General features: G+C 40.5%; 1 protein-coding gene across 2 annotated transcripts in view; it reads left to right on the top strand.

Annotated features, from left to right (window-relative positions):
- MED14 (mediator complex subunit 14) overlaps positions 1-18,095 on the top strand; it is a 74,241-nt gene that overhangs the window by 43,464 nt on the left and 12,682 nt on the right. Inside the window, exons 16-24 of one of the 2 annotated variants that reach the window (XM_059158620.1) lie at positions 246-322; positions 5,924-6,084; positions 6,175-6,321; positions 6,950-7,041; positions 7,992-8,144; positions 8,465-8,734; positions 12,120-12,260; positions 13,798-13,909; positions 16,495-16,626. In XM_059158620.1, coding sequence (XP_059014603.1) covers positions 246-322; positions 5,924-6,084; positions 6,175-6,321; positions 6,950-7,041; positions 7,992-8,144; positions 8,465-8,734; positions 12,120-12,260; positions 13,798-13,909; positions 16,495-16,626 — 1,285 coding nt within the window. The remainder of the gene's footprint in view (positions 1-245; positions 323-5,923; positions 6,085-6,174; positions 6,322-6,949; positions 7,042-7,991; positions 8,145-8,464; positions 8,735-12,119; positions 12,261-13,797; positions 13,910-16,494; positions 16,627-18,095) is intronic. The other variant, XM_059158623.1, reaches the window with a different exon arrangement.

The following is an 18,095-nucleotide window of genomic DNA, read 5'->3' as shown; positions in this document are numbered from 1 at the left end:
CGGAGGTGTTTTGTTGTTGTGTTTTTTTTTTAACTAGGGGCTCTGGGTCATCTTTGGGTTTCACAGCACTTAATATAGTTGCCCAGGAAATCAGGAGATGGAGGACAGTGTGCCTGTCTGATAGGTTCTAACTTTGGAACAGAGTGGCCCTAGAACGGGTGCCACGAAACAGACACTAATACTTAGAAAAGGTAGTTTCCTTTGTAAAGTTGCTGGTCTGATCTACCTGCTTTTTCTCTTACCAGTTGTCCAATCTGGAGATTCCCCATCAAGGAGTGCAAATGGAAGGTGATGGCTTCAGCCATGCAATTCGCTTACTGAAGTAAGTCCCCATCCTGTGTCTCCCTTGAAGTCGCGCATTACAGCCACAGTGCTAGAGCAGTTTCTCTCCCATGAAACAGCATAAAGCAGAGTTCGGCACCTGTGGATGTCACTGATTTCTGCACAGAATTACTGTCATCTGGGGGAGACTTCCTTTTCACCTGCCGAGTGGGGATCCAGCACCACTTGGTGTCTTAGGATGTCTTTCCTCTGCATTCCTTTTCATTCATTTAATGGCTCTTTACTCAGTGTGACTGTGTATCAGGCTTGAATTCTGCTAGGTCCCTTCAGGATGGTCTGGATTCATGTAGTAGGAGGATCTAAGCTAGTTTGGAAGTCAGAAAGGGTATCCCTGAGGAAGTACCAGTTGTATTTGGACTGAGGGAGAGGTGAGAATTAGCCAGAGGAAAGGGAGATTTGGGGGAGGGGCGGGGGTGGAGTGTGCAGTACTGACCAGAAGGGATAACTGCTAGGGTGGTGGCAGTTTTTCTCTTCTTTCTCAGAGAGAGCTCTGTATCCTGGAACTGAAAGGAGGTCAGAGTTGAGAGAGATGACTCTGGACCTGAGCTGTAAGTGGGAAGGGGTCAGATCCTAGAAGGCTTTGTAAGTGTCCTTAAGGAATGTGGACTTGATCCTAATGGCGGTATGAAGCCATCAGACGATTTGAAGCAGCAACTGACATCATTGGCTAGGTGTTTTGAGAGCTCGTCCTGGAAGCCATATTGAGAATCAGTTGGAAGGGACCAAGACTGAGTGGTGAAACCGGTTGCTGAAGTGGTTCACACCAGAGTTGTTGGTAGCTTAACCCTGGAGAGGTTCCACAAGGACTTAGGGGATGGAATATTCAAGGGTTTGTGAGGAGATTGATGATGAAGGAAAGAGGAGAAGATGGCACGGGTGCCTGTTGGTTTTATCTTGGGCATGTGGTAGGTGATTGTAGTGTTTTCTGAGATAAGGGACACTGAAGATGTGAGTTTGAAGGGGCTTTGCTAGGTTTGAGGTGCTTATACATCCTTTTGGCCAGGCAGGGCTGGATCTCAAGCTCTGGCGACAGGGCTGGCCGGGAGGAGTAAATGAGTCATTGCCAAGGTGGTAGAAATTGAGCTGGGCTGTTACATAGATTGCCAGGAAAGAGTATACAGAGGGAAATGGGCAGAGGGCTTGGCTCTAAATGGATCGAGGACCAGGGGCCAAAGGATGCTTCGAAGGAAAGCCAACATGGTGCGTGTGCTATGGAAGGTGACCAGGATGGACTTGGAAAATTACTTGATCTCCCATTTACGAGATCAACCTTTCTGGTGCAGAAAACAGTTCTATGGGGGCGGGGTAGGGTGGGCATTTGTATTGTTTCTTAGATGTTGCTTAATAATATAAATCACTGAAGCAGGTTTTTATGGGATTCCTCTGATTACCAAGACATGGCAGCTCTGCCAGTGGAGCTTTCATTTTTGTTACTTGGGAATCAGTTGGTTTCTGGGGCAGATGGGAAGAGCTAGCGGACAGCACGTACTCTACCCATGTGTCAAGGTGCTCACTTGAGACAGTTGAAGAACTAGGATAGCTTCCCTTCCTGGCTGTCTGAACACCATCTCTACAAAAAGTTCTCGGGAGAGAGAGCTGGCCTTGTAATGGAAATCACTAGGCCAATGTGATACTTTTAATGGCTTCTGGTTTTTAATTATTTCTGTGTGAAGAAGTACAGGGGTTTGGGGTTTTTTGTTTTTTTAACTTTTCACTCTTCCTGGCAACTGCAGATAAATAGTGTTAACATTTGTGTTCTGTTCTCTTAGTTATATTTTTCATGTTTTGCAGGAGTCTTAAAATATCTTGTTCTCAGCATTTTTATAAAGAAATTTCAGTCCCCTTCCTTCCTGAATTCAAGAGAACCCATAATATAGTCCTACCTAGGAAGGAAGCATTTCCTGATTTTTAAGCTTCATTTAATAATAATTTTGAAAAGTCTTTATTATATCCTGGCTATTATTTTCTTTATTGAAAACTTAAATGGAAGAAATGTAGAGAAATGGATAAATTAAAGATAATTTGTCTAGTAATCAACATTATGAGGATTATAGGGATAGGATGTAGAAATGAAGAAGAAAACAGTAAACAATAAATGTCTAAACACAATTTTACTAAATCAAAATCTGACATAGGTCTAATATATAATTGCTCTCATACATTTAATGTTTAGAAAGCCTTAAGTCTTGGGGCACTTGGGTGGCTCAGTCATTAAGCATCTGCCTTTGACTCAGGTCATGATCCCAGGGTCCTGGGATCAAGCCCCCCATCAGGTTCCCTGCTCAGCAGGAAGCCTGCTTCTCCCTCTCCCACTCTCCCTGCTTGTGTTCCCTCTCTCACTGTCTCTCTGTCAAATAAATAAATAAAATCTTTTTTAAAAAGTCTTAAGCCTTTATTCCTAGACATATTAATACTACATGGGAGTATGAGTTGATACATCAAAGCTTTAAAATTGAGTACAGTTTTCTAGTCTTTGATAAAAATATGTTCTGTTCTTGTTCAACTTATCTTTTTGAGTCTCTGTTGAGCAGGCCTGAAGTATCTGTGAGAGTTTTATGGTAAACGCCTTAGACTGGTATTGTCCATGGGCCTGTTACCTTGTGTAGATTCCCAAGAGCCTTGATCCAGCAGCACAAAGGACTCAGGTCTCAGGAGCAGCATGGTCACAGTGCCTCCATTTGAGCTCTTGAGCAAACTTCCCACCTTCTCCTGAACTAACACTACTGGGCCAGTGGCACTGGTCTGCTAGCCACACCCACAAGGTTTTTTCATCTTGTCCATTGTGTTTCTTTGCCTCTTGTAGTTTATGCAAATAATGCATAGGCACAGTTCATTTTTGCACGGTTTGTGACTCAGCTTCTAGCAGTTATGTGACCCCGTCCTTCTGCATTTGCATGTGCAACCTTTATAAAACACTTTACATTTTCCTTATGGGCACAATTGCATTTCTTGAACTAGCACATTTAGTGATCTCCCCGCTCATGCACTGTGGGGCCCTAATGTGGTTACTGCCGTTTGTAAAACCCCCCAGGATGAAATCGACATACAGCACAAGGTGGTGGTGCTGACACCCATCTGCCCTGGAAGACCAGAGCCCAGTTCCTACATTCTTCCCATACTCAGAATTACAGGAGAAACCTCAGTTAGAAGTAGCTGTTTAGATCAAAAACCTTTTTTGGATTGGTAGAATTTTTCAGATAAAGTTAAGCCACTGTCCAGGAAATATCTTCCTCAGTTCTTCATTTTTGGTGACTCTAGTAGTATTTTGCAGTATCTTGAGTTTATAATAATTTTGTTTCAAAGGGTTTCCTTTTAGGAACTATCCATTTTCATCCTTGGGTGGGGGAGGATCAAAGTTACAATTATAGTTTATTCTGTTACATTAGTAACCTTAAAAAGCAAGTAAATAGTTTCCAGGTTCCTTGAAGCTGAGCCAATAGTTGTGTATAAGAGATGAAGAAGGCAGCATAGAATGCACTCTTAGGATCTTGCTGTCCCTAGAGCATAAACTGAAAGTCTTATTCTTTTATTTAAAGACATGCTGGCTTCTATGGGTTCATTTTCTAACCAGATGGATTTCACGAAACACCTATTTATATGAAAGGAAGATAATGTACTGCATTATTATATTTTTAAAATCAAGATTTAATAAACGATCTGAATTGGCTGCTTTATAACTCCAGTGGGTTGGGGTTATGTTTTCAGGGATATGGATAAGGAGAAGTCCTCAGTATACCTACGAAATTGACAAGCATATACGCAGTGTATGGAATTCCTGTAATTACCCCAGATAACGTTGGACAAGATCTTTCTGGTAGTGAGTGATAAAAATTATGTAGTGTGAAAGATTAACATTTTTTTTCAGGATTTTATTTATTTATTTGAGAGAGAGAGAGCACAGGGCGGGGGGCAGGGGGCAGAGGGAAGACTGGCTAAGCAGGGAGACTTGACACGAGGCATTGCAGGGCTCAACTCGAGGCTTAGCCCAGGACCTCAGGATTGTGACTTGAGCCAAAGGCAGATGTTTAACTGACTGAGCCACCAGGTGCCCCGGAAAGATTAACTTTTGAAATGTTTATATATAAACATTTATATATATATATATATATATATATAAACATTTCAAAAGTGTGTGTGTATATATATATATATATATATATATATACATACATACATACATACATTTAAGAGGAGCTGTGGTGGAATTTGTAATTGAGAAAATTTTAGTACTATGATAATTCTCTTTTTATGCAAACTATAGCTGTTTTCTCCCCTACAATTTTTTTTTTTTTTTCATTTGCAATCTCTGTCCCTCTCTAGCCCTCTTGAATTGTTTATTCTAGGCAAGTGGTTCTCCACCCCAGGGCGATTTTGCCCTCCAGGGGACCTTTAGCAATGTTGGGAGATATTTTTGGTGATCATTAACTGAGAAGGAGGGGTGGGAGGTTCTATTGGCATCTGGGAGGGAGAGACTAAAGGCTACACAATAAAGAATTATCCAGCCTAAGATGTCAGTATTGTGGAGGTTGAGAAACCCTAATCTAGGTGTTTCTGAGTAAGAGGCCTGAATCAAGATTCCATGTTTCCAGTTTTTGTTAGACTTAGAGATAATCATTATACCAAGTCTGAGAATTAACTCACCTTCCCTAGGAGTTAAAGGATAATGTGTAATTAAAAAATACATGATCTCATTATCTTATCTATTACTGGGGGGAAAAAGTGAAAATATATTACCTCATAATGTTTTATGACGAGGTAGTTCCTAAAGCTGCAAGAGGAAAATGGGTAGGTAGGTATTTTAAACCAAAGCTAATACATTCCTCTTCTATATGTGATACATTTAAGTGAAAACATGTTAAAATGAGTTAGTACATGCAAAGCTTCATCACATTGAGTGTTACCTCTGCTGAAGAGGCGGGGAGAGATAAGGAACCTGGCATTTTATCTTGGCATCAGTTGAGACTTGGGTTTACCACAAAGGGAGCTAACTACACGATTACCTATTGTATCAGCTGCCACCAGCACTTTCAGTGTACACTGTGTCGTGTTTAAAATCAGTGATGCGTAAGGTAATTATCTCCATTGTGTCGTTGGGAAACTGAAATTCAGAGAGGTTAAATGTGGCTGGGTCAGAATTAGAATGCAGGTCTCTGACTCCAAAGCCTGTGTTCTTTCCACTGTACCATTGTGTTCTCAGAGTGGTTTTACAAGTATTCTTTTCCCCTTAGCTTTTCCATTAGGATGTTCTAGATGGTTAGGTTTCATAGAAAGCCAATATTCTTTATTTTCATGCTGAAGAATCGTAGTGTTTCTAATAATAGGAATAAGGATGAAGACAGACATACTTTGTTCAAACACTCAAACACTTTATTAAAGTAAGCGGTCCTAGTCTGTGTTGATTTGAGAAGTGGATCCAGTGCTGTGAATCGCTGCAAATAGCTTCCTTCTTGCACAGAAGGCAACTAGTAGTAGAGCTTGAACTGAAGCTCTAATGTGATAGCCTGACTGTTGTTGTGTAGATTGTGCTCTTGCTTTTCTGTGATACAAAGTATACTTCATATATTCTGTCTTTTGTCGCCAGAATTCCTCCCTGTAAGGGTGTGAATGAGGAAACCCAGAGGGCTCTGGACCGCTCTCTTCTCGACTGCACTTTCCGATTGCAAGGTAGAAATAACCGCACATGGGTGGCGGAGTTAGTGTTTGCGAATTGTCCACTTAATGGCACTTCTACTAGGGAGCAAGGTGAGATGCTTCACACACTTTGTCTTTGCATATTTCTGGTGATTTCTTTTTAGTATTGATACCTTTTAATCCTCTTGTTTAATCCTGTAGGTCCATCGCGGCATGTTTATCTGACATATGAAAACCTGTTGTCTGAACCCGTTGGTGGTAGAAAAGTGGTTGAAATGTTTCTTAATGACTGGAATAGCATTGCACGATTATATGAGTGTGTGTTGGAATTTGCACGTTCTCTACCAGGTACATGTGATAATCTTCCTCCCCCTCCCTCCCCCTTTTTTTAACTGAAGAAGAAAATGTCTGAAGAAAACATTTCAAAAGAATATCTAATGAAAAATAAGTTTCCCTTCTACCTCAGGCTTTCCCCCAGAAACAACCACTGTTAGTTTCTTATGTATCCAGAAATCTTTACTCCAAGCCTATTATTGTAATAACAGGTAGCATTTATTGAGAGTCTACATACAATGTAACAGTTTGCTTGTGTTAACTGTTTAAAGTTACCCTGTGAGGTGGGTGAGTTATTCCTCAGTTCACAAATGAAGAACACAAGTCACTGAAACTACAAAATTTACCAAAGGTTGCACGGCTAGGAAAGGGCAGAGCTGGATTTGGAGCCTCCTAACTGCTGTGCTGTAATGCTTCAGTATCTGCCCCCTGCCCTAGACCCCTTCTGTAGAAATGGACTTGGAAGGCTGCTATCTATGCCATTTCATTCCTTTTTATTTTTTATTTTTTATTTTTTTTTTTTTTGAACGAAATGCATCTAGAGATCTTTCCAGCTAGGCATAGGATACTGCCCAGACGCCCTCTTCTTCAAATATGTGTTTTAAAGTTTTGCATGCATCATTTTAATTTCCTTTCTCTTTAGACATACCTGCTCATCTAAATATTTTCTCAGAAGTCCGTGTTTATAATTACCGAAAACTTATCTTGTGTTATGGAACCACCAAGGGAAGCTCAGTAAGTTTGTGAACTAATTAGAACTGAAGTTCCTCTCATAGATCCTTTAAAAATCAACAATTCAAAAGTTATGAAAACTGCCTTGAACTAATTGAGGACTCAAGTAAAAATTAGGGTTAAAATGGTAAATTTTAAGTACTTTGATGATATATAGTAGACTAGTATACTGTAATGCTTAACTCTTTTTAAAATTGGAAGCGAAAATTAATGCCATCTTTGATGGGTTATATAATCTTGATGAGTTTTAGACCAGGTAATATACTTTTGGTGTTTGTATTTTTTTCTTTACCGATTTCAAATCTGGTTAGCAACATGATTACTGTCCTGAAGATTGTGAATGGTTTTGAACAATACTGTATGTTTATGCTTTTGATCACATGATTATTAACATTGTTTGATCCTGTCTCAATCTTAAAGGCATTCCCTGTAATCTCTGTGTCCTCATTTTCTTCCCACTCTGTATGTGAAGTCCTAGAAATTTAGTATAAAAATTCAGCCAGCTGGCTTCTTTCTGGACTCTTCACATCAAGTAATATCAGAAATTAATCAAGTGTTTTAAAATCTGTAAACTAAAAGAATCTGTGTTGGAAGAGGCTTCCTTTCCCCTTATGACAGTGCTCATGTAGACGGTGACTTTTCTTCAGTCCTATATAAAAACAAAAAATAAAAAACACCAATAATAATTTCCAAATAAAGTTTAATCCAGATTTTTTCTTTAGCACCTTCTCTGTTTTATTTGGTGGAGGTGGGCTAATAAATACCTACTCCGCAATTGCACCGGTCCATAGTAACAACACTTTTGGAGTTTACAGAGTCCAGTCTTCTAACTGGCTTTCCAGAAAGACCTCATGTAGATCTTTGGCATTTTGCCTTACTGTTTAAACATTGTTTTTTCTTCTGCTTGAATCTGTTACTCTCTCCATTTCTGAAACATGTAATCTCTGATTTAGATCAGCATCCAGTGGAATTCCATACATCAGAAATTTCACATTTCTTTGGGCACTGTTGGTCCAAACTCAGGTTGCAGTAACTGTCACAATACCATTCTCCATCAGCTTCAGGAAATGTTCAACAAAACACCAAATGTGGTTCAGTTATTACAGGTAATTAAGTTTATTTTCTTTGTAAAACTGTGACTCCGACAGTGTTACTGTCTCATGTAAAACCAAAAATCATGTGGGCTTGACTTGTCTTCAGTGACAAGGGTGCGTGTTTTTGTCTTTTATATCTTGCACTCTTCTTGGAGAATTTTCTTTGAATCAAAGTGAATGCAGTGATATAGTTTGCATTCTCTTCAAGGGAAAGGTGTACGGAATGTTCTAGGAAGACCCTTGGCTCCTTTATGACTGTTAGACATGGAAGATTCTGAGGCTTTAGCATTTGTATGGAAACCGTCTGCCCTCACTGTATGTTTTCCTTTTAGGTACTCTTTGATACTCAGGCTCCATTAAATGCCATCAACAAACTTCCCACTGTGCCAATGTTGGGCTTGACCCAGAGAACCAACACTGCTTACCAGTGCTTCTCCATCCTGCCACAGTCGTCCACCCACATCAGACTGGCCTTTAGGAACATGTACTGCATCGACATTTACTGCCGCAGCCGAGGCGTAGTGGCGATACGGGATGGTGCCTATAGTCTGTTTGATAATAGCAAGTTAGTGGAAGGTTTTTATCCTGCACCCGGACTAAAGGTAACTGACTTTAGTATTACAGCATTACAGCATTACAGTAAATATCTTTATAACAACTCCTTTAAAAGGGGGAAATAACAGGGGAGAGCAACAGATTCCTGTTTAATAAGCAGCTGTGTTAGTTCATCACCTCTGCAGCGTCCTTCCAAAGGAATGGGAAGTTCTTAAAAAGCACTGTGCCTATGTTGTATGAGATGATAAAATTTCCTTTTCTTGTAATGCATAAGGTGGATGATACCGAGGAGAGTCCTATTTGCTAGTTGGAATTTTAAGGAACTTCAGCAATGTCTTTCTCATCAATTATTGAGAAAGTTTGATTCATCAGTTCAACCATGAAGTTTTTTTTTTAATGTAGGGTCCTGGGCCACAATCCCTGCAGATTCTTGTATAATAGCTCAATTGTATGTGCTTATAGTTTAGAGTCAAATAGTTCCAAAGGCTTGTTTTGAAAATTAGTGGCTTGCAGTGCAGTCTTGCCATTTTCCTGCTCTGCTTTCAGCTCTTAGATGGTGATTCTCTTGGTATTTACATCCTTATCTCTAAGTAACATGCTTACAGTGCTGTTTGTTGACTTCTTAGTTGAGGGCATTATCTGATCCTCACAATGCAAGATGAGGGTTTAATTCTTTTTTAATTCTTATATGCCGCCTCCTCGCCTCCTCCTCCCAGGCTACTCGCAGTATGCCTTCTTTTTTTCCTCCTACCCTTGCAGTATGGTTAGACAGCAATTTTGATCAGATGATTTTTCAGTATTTTCATTATTATAAATATGTAAACAGTATCCACCAAGCTTACTATAATTACTTTTCCTTTCTTCAACATTTTATTTTCCTGGGAATTAATAATTTACTTTTTTTGCTTAAGTTTCTGTATACTTATCACTAACTCAACCTTAAAGCCTCTCCCATATATGTAACTCTCCTCTCAGTGCGTTCACCTATCAGAAACCTCGCTGGTTTCATCTTGAAGAAGTCTCTTCTACAACAACCCTCTGACCTCCAATCTGGAATGGTGTGCCCCAGACCCTTTGCACGGTGTTGATTTAGGAATCTATGGAAGGGTGGGGAAGAGGGAGAGTCCTTGGCCTCTGTCTTGCGTGGCATGCCCTTTGGCGTGGACTGCCGGTCTTTTTCTCGGTTTATTCCATTGTTTTGGTAGAATACGGTCTCCATAGTTTCCTGGGAGAAGGCACATGGGAGGTTATTTTGAGACTTCTGTGTGCCTAAAAATATCTTTAGTTTACCCTCATCTAATTGAGAGAATGGCTATGTATAGAATTTGAGGTTACAGAGACATTTTCTGTTAAGAATTTTGAAGACATTGCTCCATTGTCTTCTAACTTCCATTGGGACTGTTGGGGGTGTTTAATCTTGTTCCAGTTATGGAACCTTATGTAACTAAGTAGGCTTTTTCACTCTGGAAACTTACATCCTTATGCTGTGGGAATTTCCTTGTATTATTTCTCAATTCTTTTTTGTTTTCTCTGTTAGCTCTTTCTGGTACCACTACTATTCTGCTGTTTGGTATCCTGGACTTATCCTTCGATTTTCTTATTTATTTATTTATTTGTTTGTTTTGTTTTTCTCTCTCTCTGTTTCTGGGAGATTTCTTCATTTTTTCCTATGAGTCTTTCTGGTTTTGGTATTTTGTTTTGCCATCTTTTAAAAAAATTGCAGGAGCTATCTTTTGTTGCTAAGTGTTCCTTTTATGACCTCTTTGTTGTATATAGCTATCTTATATTTTCTTACCCTTTTTATTCCTACATAATCTCCATTTCATGCACCTTGCTTTTGGTTTTGTTTTGTTTTGTTTTGTTTTGATCTCTTTCATATTAGTGGTTCTTAACTCACAGCTCTTACTAGAAGGTGAGTCTTGCTGACTGTGGTCTTCATTGTAAGCTTATCTACCTGGGCCATTTCTTTGAGTAACTCCCAGTGTCAGTAGATTTAGGTCTTTTTGTTGGGCTGGTATGAGTACCAAAAGAGGAGTATTCAAGTCTCTGCATAGATGGTGTGCATCTGGCCCCCAATTTTTGGCAAATCAAATAAGAGAAGGAAACTACTATTTTCAACATTCAGTATGTAAACTTTAATCATCTTTTTTTTTTTTTTAAAGTAATCTCTACACCCAACGTGGGGCTCGAGCTCACAACCCCGAGATCAAGAGTCGCATGCTCTTCTGACTGAACCAGCCAGGTGCCCCATAATCTTCATTTTTAATACAGCATTCCTCTCGATCGATGCTAGAGTCCCCATAGCCAAAGAACCCTCCACCAGAGTGGTAGAAGTCAAACTCACTCAGTGAGAGTGACAGAAGCTCTGGGAGGCTTTCAGTGTCTCTTAAAGAGACTTTTGACCAGTCCTATTTTTAGTCCCACTTTCATCCCCACTTCCAGGGGTGTCTAGTGCTGCCAGTTCCTACGTGTCTTGAGGATCTGGACAGAAATAGCTTTGCTTCTTGGCTTTCACCAGTGTTAGCTTTAGGATACAACTTCCTCACATTGGATAGTTCACTTACCACTCAGCCATCTGCTCTGCAGCCTCCAGAATTCATTGCTATTTTATTCTTCTCCCATTCTCTCTGTATTTGTAACTTACTGCTTTAAAAAAAAATTTTTTTAGGAATTTCAGTGGGGTATTGGGAAAAGATAAAATGTGTGTTCTAAATCCATCATCTTTTATTAGAAATCAAGCGATGTACTTTTAAAAGCTTCCTAGTGATCCTGGTAAGCTTTTGATCTATGTTTTTGAAGATGGAGAAGGTGAAGAGTATTAAAAGGAAGAGAATGCTTGAGACATAGATTCTGGTAGCCTTGCTTAATTTTTGATGACCTATCCCATAAAACGAGATTGTCCCACTCTTGGTGGTTCAAAATTTCAGTCATGTTAAGATAAAAAGAGGAAAGATGGCTTAGTTTCTGCATTCAGTTTTCCTCTCTCATATTTTCTAGCTTATGAAGTGAGGACTCTTCACCAAAAAGGAAATTTCCCAAGTCATTGGTATTACTTAAATGACCAACATACAACTTTTCTTTTGTTTCCTGAGTTTCTGGTTCAGAAGTTAATAATGAAATACTTATTATTTGTGAGGAGGTGCCAGGGTATACTTCTCTCTTCGACTTTGTGCTTGCACAATACTTCTTAATTGACAGGATTTTTAACTTAGATGTTGTTTCTGTTGTTGCAGTTAACCAGTTTCCTCAGTTTCCCCATTCAAAATTATCAGTATATCTTCCAGGTTGTCCTCATAGTAGTGGCTGTGTAACAAACTTCTGTTATAGAGATGGGTGTAGTGTATTTGTTTCTCTTAAAATAGTCTAAATGATTAAAAATATGTTACTAAAGCTAAGTAAGATAATCTGAATTCTACCTGTTTATATCCATAGACATTCCTGAATATGTTTGTTGACAGCAATCAGGATGCTCGAAGAAGGTCTGTAAATGAGGACGATAATCCCCCTTCTCCCATAGGAGGAGATATGATGGATTCTTTAATCTCGCAGCTCCAGCCACCACCTCAGCAACAGGTGATGTCTAGCTGAAATTCCAAATAGTATCATATTTGTCTAACTTAATGGGTTCCTCAGGTGTCTGAGCGTCTTTGCTAAACTAAAAGGCAAGGAGATCCTTGGTGGGCCCAAGGTGTCCAGGAAGTCCATATGAAAAAATAGTGACAGAGGGAGAGAAGGCTTCTAGTGATGGCAAGTGAACAGTACCAGAAATAGCATTAACCTCAGTCTTGTGCACTTAAAATGATGTGAGGTGATCAGCCATGTGATCACAAAAGAGGATGATATCCAAATGGCCAGTAAGCACAGAAAGGGTATTCAACATCATTTGGCATCACAGAAATACAACTTAGAACCACAATGAGATAATACTCCATACCCACAAAAATTGCTCTAAGAAGAGAATTCATTATTCTTGGCAACATTTTGTGTTAGCAGCACATGAAATGGTCTAACAACCTTGTGGGGGTGTTTAGGAATATTCCAGAGCACTAAATCTGAACATTAGGCATACCTGTGATTTTATAATTTTACTCTTGGATATATGTACGACAGAAATGCATCAAAAAACACAAGTGTTCATAGGAACATTATTTATGTAAAAAGTGGAAACTAACCCGAATACCAAGCAACAGAATAAGTGGATAAACTGGGTCTATTCCTACAGTAGAATGCTTTACAGAAATCAAGAAAACTATTGCCACGTGTAACTGTGTGGTGAATCTTACTGATAAAATGTTGAACAAAAGAAGCCAGACACTTAGGAGTACATTCGGTATTTATAGGAAATGTGAAAACAGGCAAAATCAAGCTTGAGTCACAGACGTCAGAACAGTGCTTACCTTTGGGGCAGTGATAAAGCCTTTGAAGGTGTATAAGGGAGGCCTCCAGGGCACTGGTAGTATTCTTCAGTGTCTTGATCTCTGTAGCAGTGACATTCGTAAAAATTCATCAGGCTGGACATTTTCTAAGATTTGTGTCCTTTGCTATATGTGATTTGTACCTCAAATAAAAAACTAGGAAGGATTACAAGTCCTAGGTTTTTCCACTGCTGGAGATGAAGGTAAAGGTGAGGAGAGGTCAGGTTAAACTACTGTATTTCATTTGCTTTCAAAACTCCACCAGATGTAAGATGCACTACTTTTTATGAACTGCCAGAAACAGCACTGCCGGGTAAACTGTGCCATGCCATGAATCAGAAGATACACCCTGATTTCAGAAATACTAAAGGGGTGGGGGAAGAATCTTGGAATCTGTGAAATGGTAGATAAATAATACAGATAAATCAGTGATATGGTAGATAAAGTAAGCAAAAAACATCTTGAGGAATATAGACAATGGTATTACAAGGTCAGAAGTGAGTTCTTGCTGTTTTTCTAAACATTTTGAAAGGGGGTTTTTAAAAATCTGTGGTATTGATGTGTATTTTGCACATTTTCATATCTCGTGCTTCCTGTTTGGTAACCAGTGAACTATGTGAAGGCTAACTCATTAGCCGTATGTGCGATACACTATACACACGTGACTGACCCACGTGTACTTTTTTTCTTTTCAGCCATTTCCCAAACAGCCAGGATCATCAGGTGCTTATCCCCTTACTTCGCCCCCTGCGTCTTACCACAGCACAGTTAGTCAGTCTCCCTCTATGATGCACACACAGTCTCCAGGTAAGATATTACTTATTCTCTTGTCATGTTCAGCTTTGACATTCAGAACATACACGCGTGCACACACAAACACAAGCACCACACATGCAGCCTAGACCTTCAGATACCACTCCTTACCTGTGGCTAGATACCTGCCATTTGTTCCTTACGACAGGGTTATGAATGCTGCGTTCGTGACTCAGGAACACTTTAAAAGATCTGAATTAAGAGGAGGTATTGTCACCCAGTGCCAGGCTCACGGCACAGCTCCAAGAAGAGCTAATCACAACACGATCTGTGTCGGGCCGACAAATCAAGTCCTACCCACCACCTACCTGTTTTTGTAGTTTTTGGGGAACCCAGCCACACGCATTCCTGCAGTGTCAGGGCTGCTCTCCTGCTAGGACAACCCCTTACATGACAAGTTTGCTGAGTCCTAGTATGTGTGAAAGGTGCCCTGCCCCACAGAGTAGGCCAGCGCACAGCCTGCTTGTCCCAACAAAATGGCTCTGTTGGCAGCCCCGTGAAGCACACTATAGAACTACTTGAGGTTGCCTAATTTTTACTCTTAACTGGACAGTTTGTTGGTGTAGCTTAAGCTCTTGCCCTGGGCCAGATGCTCCATGACGCTGGGGATTCAGCAGCCAGCCAAATACAGTTCCGCTCTCAAGCGTGTCGTCTGGCAAAGAAGACGGGTATCAGATTTCTTGGGTAGATAACCCCCTTACCTGCTCGGCAGAGATGGCGGAACCACAGATGAAGATTTAGAAGTTATTGTTATGTTGCTGAAGGTCAATGAAGGCTGAGCTGGGTGGGTGAGCTCAGCCCCTGCGGAATACCGGCAGCTGCTTCCCAGGTGTAGGAGCCTGAGAAGGAGCTGCTAGGGAGCAAGGAGCAGAACAGGAGATGTGGGCAGAGAACCCAAGGGGTGTACATTTCTAGGGTATGAGTGAGGTTTTATGTAGAAGGAAGTAGAAATAATTATTTGGAAATAATTACAGTGCCAGACAAGTATATAGTGCTTGCTGTGTGCTAAGCCATGTTCTGAGCACTTTATCCATTTAATCCCTACAGCAACCCACAGCTGAATCTCTAAACGACACTGAAAGGTTATCATGTTGGTGAACATACTGCACGTAAGGCACTGCATTAGGTATTAGGTGGAGGATACGAAATTCTCTTAGACAGGAGTAGAGAGTCGGAAACATGTGAATACCGAGGATAGTGATGGTAATGTAGTGAGTGTCTCCATGTCACATTTATTCATAGTTTGGGGAGCATGGTTCCCCCTTTTCCTGATGCTCAGTAGAAACTAGTCCTGTGGCTAAATCCCATCTTTAAGCTCACTGCTCTCAGTTTTTTAATGTCTGCCATCTAGACCTCTCCCCTGAACTCAAGTCTTGTGTTTTCCAGCTGTCTAGTCAGCATGTCCTTGTAGATGTGTAGACAATGGCTGAGACTCAACTCCTAACACCTGCCCGCCCACTTCCGCACCCTGCCCCACCTCCCGGAAACAGCAGCCCCTTCCTGCCTGCCGCTTGGCCAGAGCTGTTTTGAGTCATGCTGGACTCCTTTCTCTCACACCCACTTCAGTCAGTCCCAGATACTGTCCACTCTGAGCTGAGAATTTATCCAGATGCTAACCCTCCTCAGCCTCCACCTTTGCCCAAGCCATTAACCATCTCTCACTTGGGTTATTACTCTTGCCTCTAACTGGTTTCCCTGCCCCTGCCCTGTGGTCTGTTTTTTACACTGTGGTTGGAATGATCCTTCCGGAACAGAAGCTAGTTTATAACTCCTTTGTTCCAAACTTTGCAGTGGTTTCCCATCTCGTTCAGGGTAAACCCTAAGTCCTTAGAATGGCCTACAAGTCCCCGTATGATCTGGGACACCCCCCCCCACCATCTCTCTGTCCTCAACTCCTCCCACTTCCCCATGGCTCGCACTGATCCATCCACACTGGCCTCCTCTCTATTATTTTTGCTACTGCCTTTGGGGCCTTTGGGGCCTTTGGACTAGCTCTGCTTCTTGCCTGGAATATCTTACCCCCCTGGGTATCTTCACACCTTACCCTTCACTTACTCACGTGCTCCCTTCTTAGAGCAGTCTTCTGGGGTTGCTTTTAGAAAGAACAGCACCCATTTCCACCATTACATGATACTGCCCCGTTTCCTTGCCCAGGTTTTCTCCATAGCACTTATCACTGCCTGACATACATTTGATGTCTTCCTCATTCTACTAGAATAGAAACTACATGAGGGCAGGAATTTTTGTCTTGTCATCTGCTGCATCCCCAGTGCCTACAGCAATGCTTGGCATGAAATTAACATTCATGCCCACTTGCTGAAAGAGTGAGTGAGCAAACACAAAAGTACACTGGGTATTTTTTTTTTAATTCAGTCACTATAAGAGCTAAAATTTGGGCCCCATTGAATTGATCTCTCTCTCTTTTTCAGTAACAGAATCATTCTACATTTTCTTTGTGCTATTTAAGGGAGCTTTACTACTTATTTCTTTAATCTGTAGAGAGAGTCTTAATTTGAGGTCCTTGGCCAGGACATAGTATGTGTCCTGCAAGATCATCTATAATTATTTTCCTTTATTAGGAAATCTGCATGCTGCCAGCTCCCCCAGTGGGGCTTTGAGAGCCCCTTCACCAGCGTCATTTGTTCCAACTCCTCCCCCATCCTCGCATGGAATCTCAATAGGACCAGGGGCCAGTTTTGCTAGTCCACATGGTGAGTCCATACATGGAAATCGCAATAGCTTAAGAATTTGACGTGAAGTAGTTTTTTGTTAAATAAATTATTTTCTTATTGCAAAATTAGCACTTTGTTCGTTGGGGAAATCGTCAAAGAAAATGAATTTGTCCTGATCCCACCACGCAGAGATCTACCAGTTAATCTGTCTGCTTTGGACTCTCTCTCCCCCTCGCTTCTGCCTTGCTATTCCCGTCTAACCCTAACCCCCCGGCTTGTCTGCCTGCTCGCCTCTCTGTTGCTCTCCACCTGTCTGCTTGTCTCTCCTCTCAGACACCTCCCCCACAACTGGGACTATATCATATGTATTGTTTTGAGACTTGAATTCTTTAACTTTCCAACTAAAAAATTCTATTTTGAATTGGTTCAAATAAAGAATACAAGAGGTAGCCAGGGAAGTGTTTTTATGCCACCAGCCACCTAGTTGCTCTTCCCAGAGGCATTCAGTGTTACCCATCTCTTATGTGTCCTTGTAGAGATGTGTGCATACACAGGCAGATGCCTGTAACTGTTCTTACTGCTTTTACACATGGGACAGCATACTTCACTACAGTGCCTTACTTTTTTCATCTATTTTTTTCCTAAATGCCATGCCAAATCACAGCATAAAGGACTTCCTCAGTTTTTACAGCTGTGTAGCATCTGTGGTTTTACTATCTACTATTAATATTTGTGATATCTACATTCAAATCACAGCATAAAGGACTTCCTCAGTTTTTACAGCTGTGTAGCATCTGTGGTTTTACTGTCTACTATTAATATTTGTGATATCTACATTGTCCTACTAAATGGCTTCATAGTATTCCCTTTTGTTGACATACCATGATTTAACTGCCCTCCTATTGTATGTTTAGAATGTTTCCTTTTTTTTTTTTTTTTAAACAACGGCAAATGATATCATCTCTGTTCACATGATTATTCCCTTAGGTAAGTTCCTAGACATGGAATTGCTGTCTCAAAGGGTTTGAGAAATTCTAAAGCTTTTGAAACATACTGCAAATTGCTCACCTGAAATGCTGTACCAATTTCCTCCAGCATCAGACAAGAATGTCTATTTTCATGCATCATTGCCAACACAGGGTATTAGGACTTTCAGAAATCGTAGTCATTTTGATAGGTAAAGAATGGTATCTTCTTGTTTAATGTGCATTTCTTTGATTATTAATGAAGTCAAACCTTTTTTCTTTCACTAGTCTTAGGTATTTCTTATTTTATGCCTGCCTATGTGTTCTTGTGTTTTTTCTTACCAATTTATAAGACTTGAAAGTTAGGATCATTTGCTCTCTGATATATGGTAAAAGTATTTTCTTCGTTTATATTTTGATTACAGAGGGGCATAAATAATACGTTAAAGGTAACTGCGGGATGAAATTTAAATAATCAAATGATTCAGGAAGTTACTGCTTTCAAGACTTGGTTCTTGGTCCATTTCTCAGTCAGCATAGCCT

The sequence above is a fragment of the Mustela lutreola genome, chromosome X, assembly GCF_030435805.1.
Source record: "Mustela lutreola isolate mMusLut2 chromosome X, mMusLut2.pri, whole genome shotgun sequence".
In the NCBI taxonomy this organism is placed as follows: domain Eukaryota; kingdom Metazoa; phylum Chordata; class Mammalia; order Carnivora; family Mustelidae; genus Mustela; species Mustela lutreola.
Note: the sequence above shows the minus strand (reverse complement) of the source record. Positions and strands in the feature narration are given on the sequence as shown.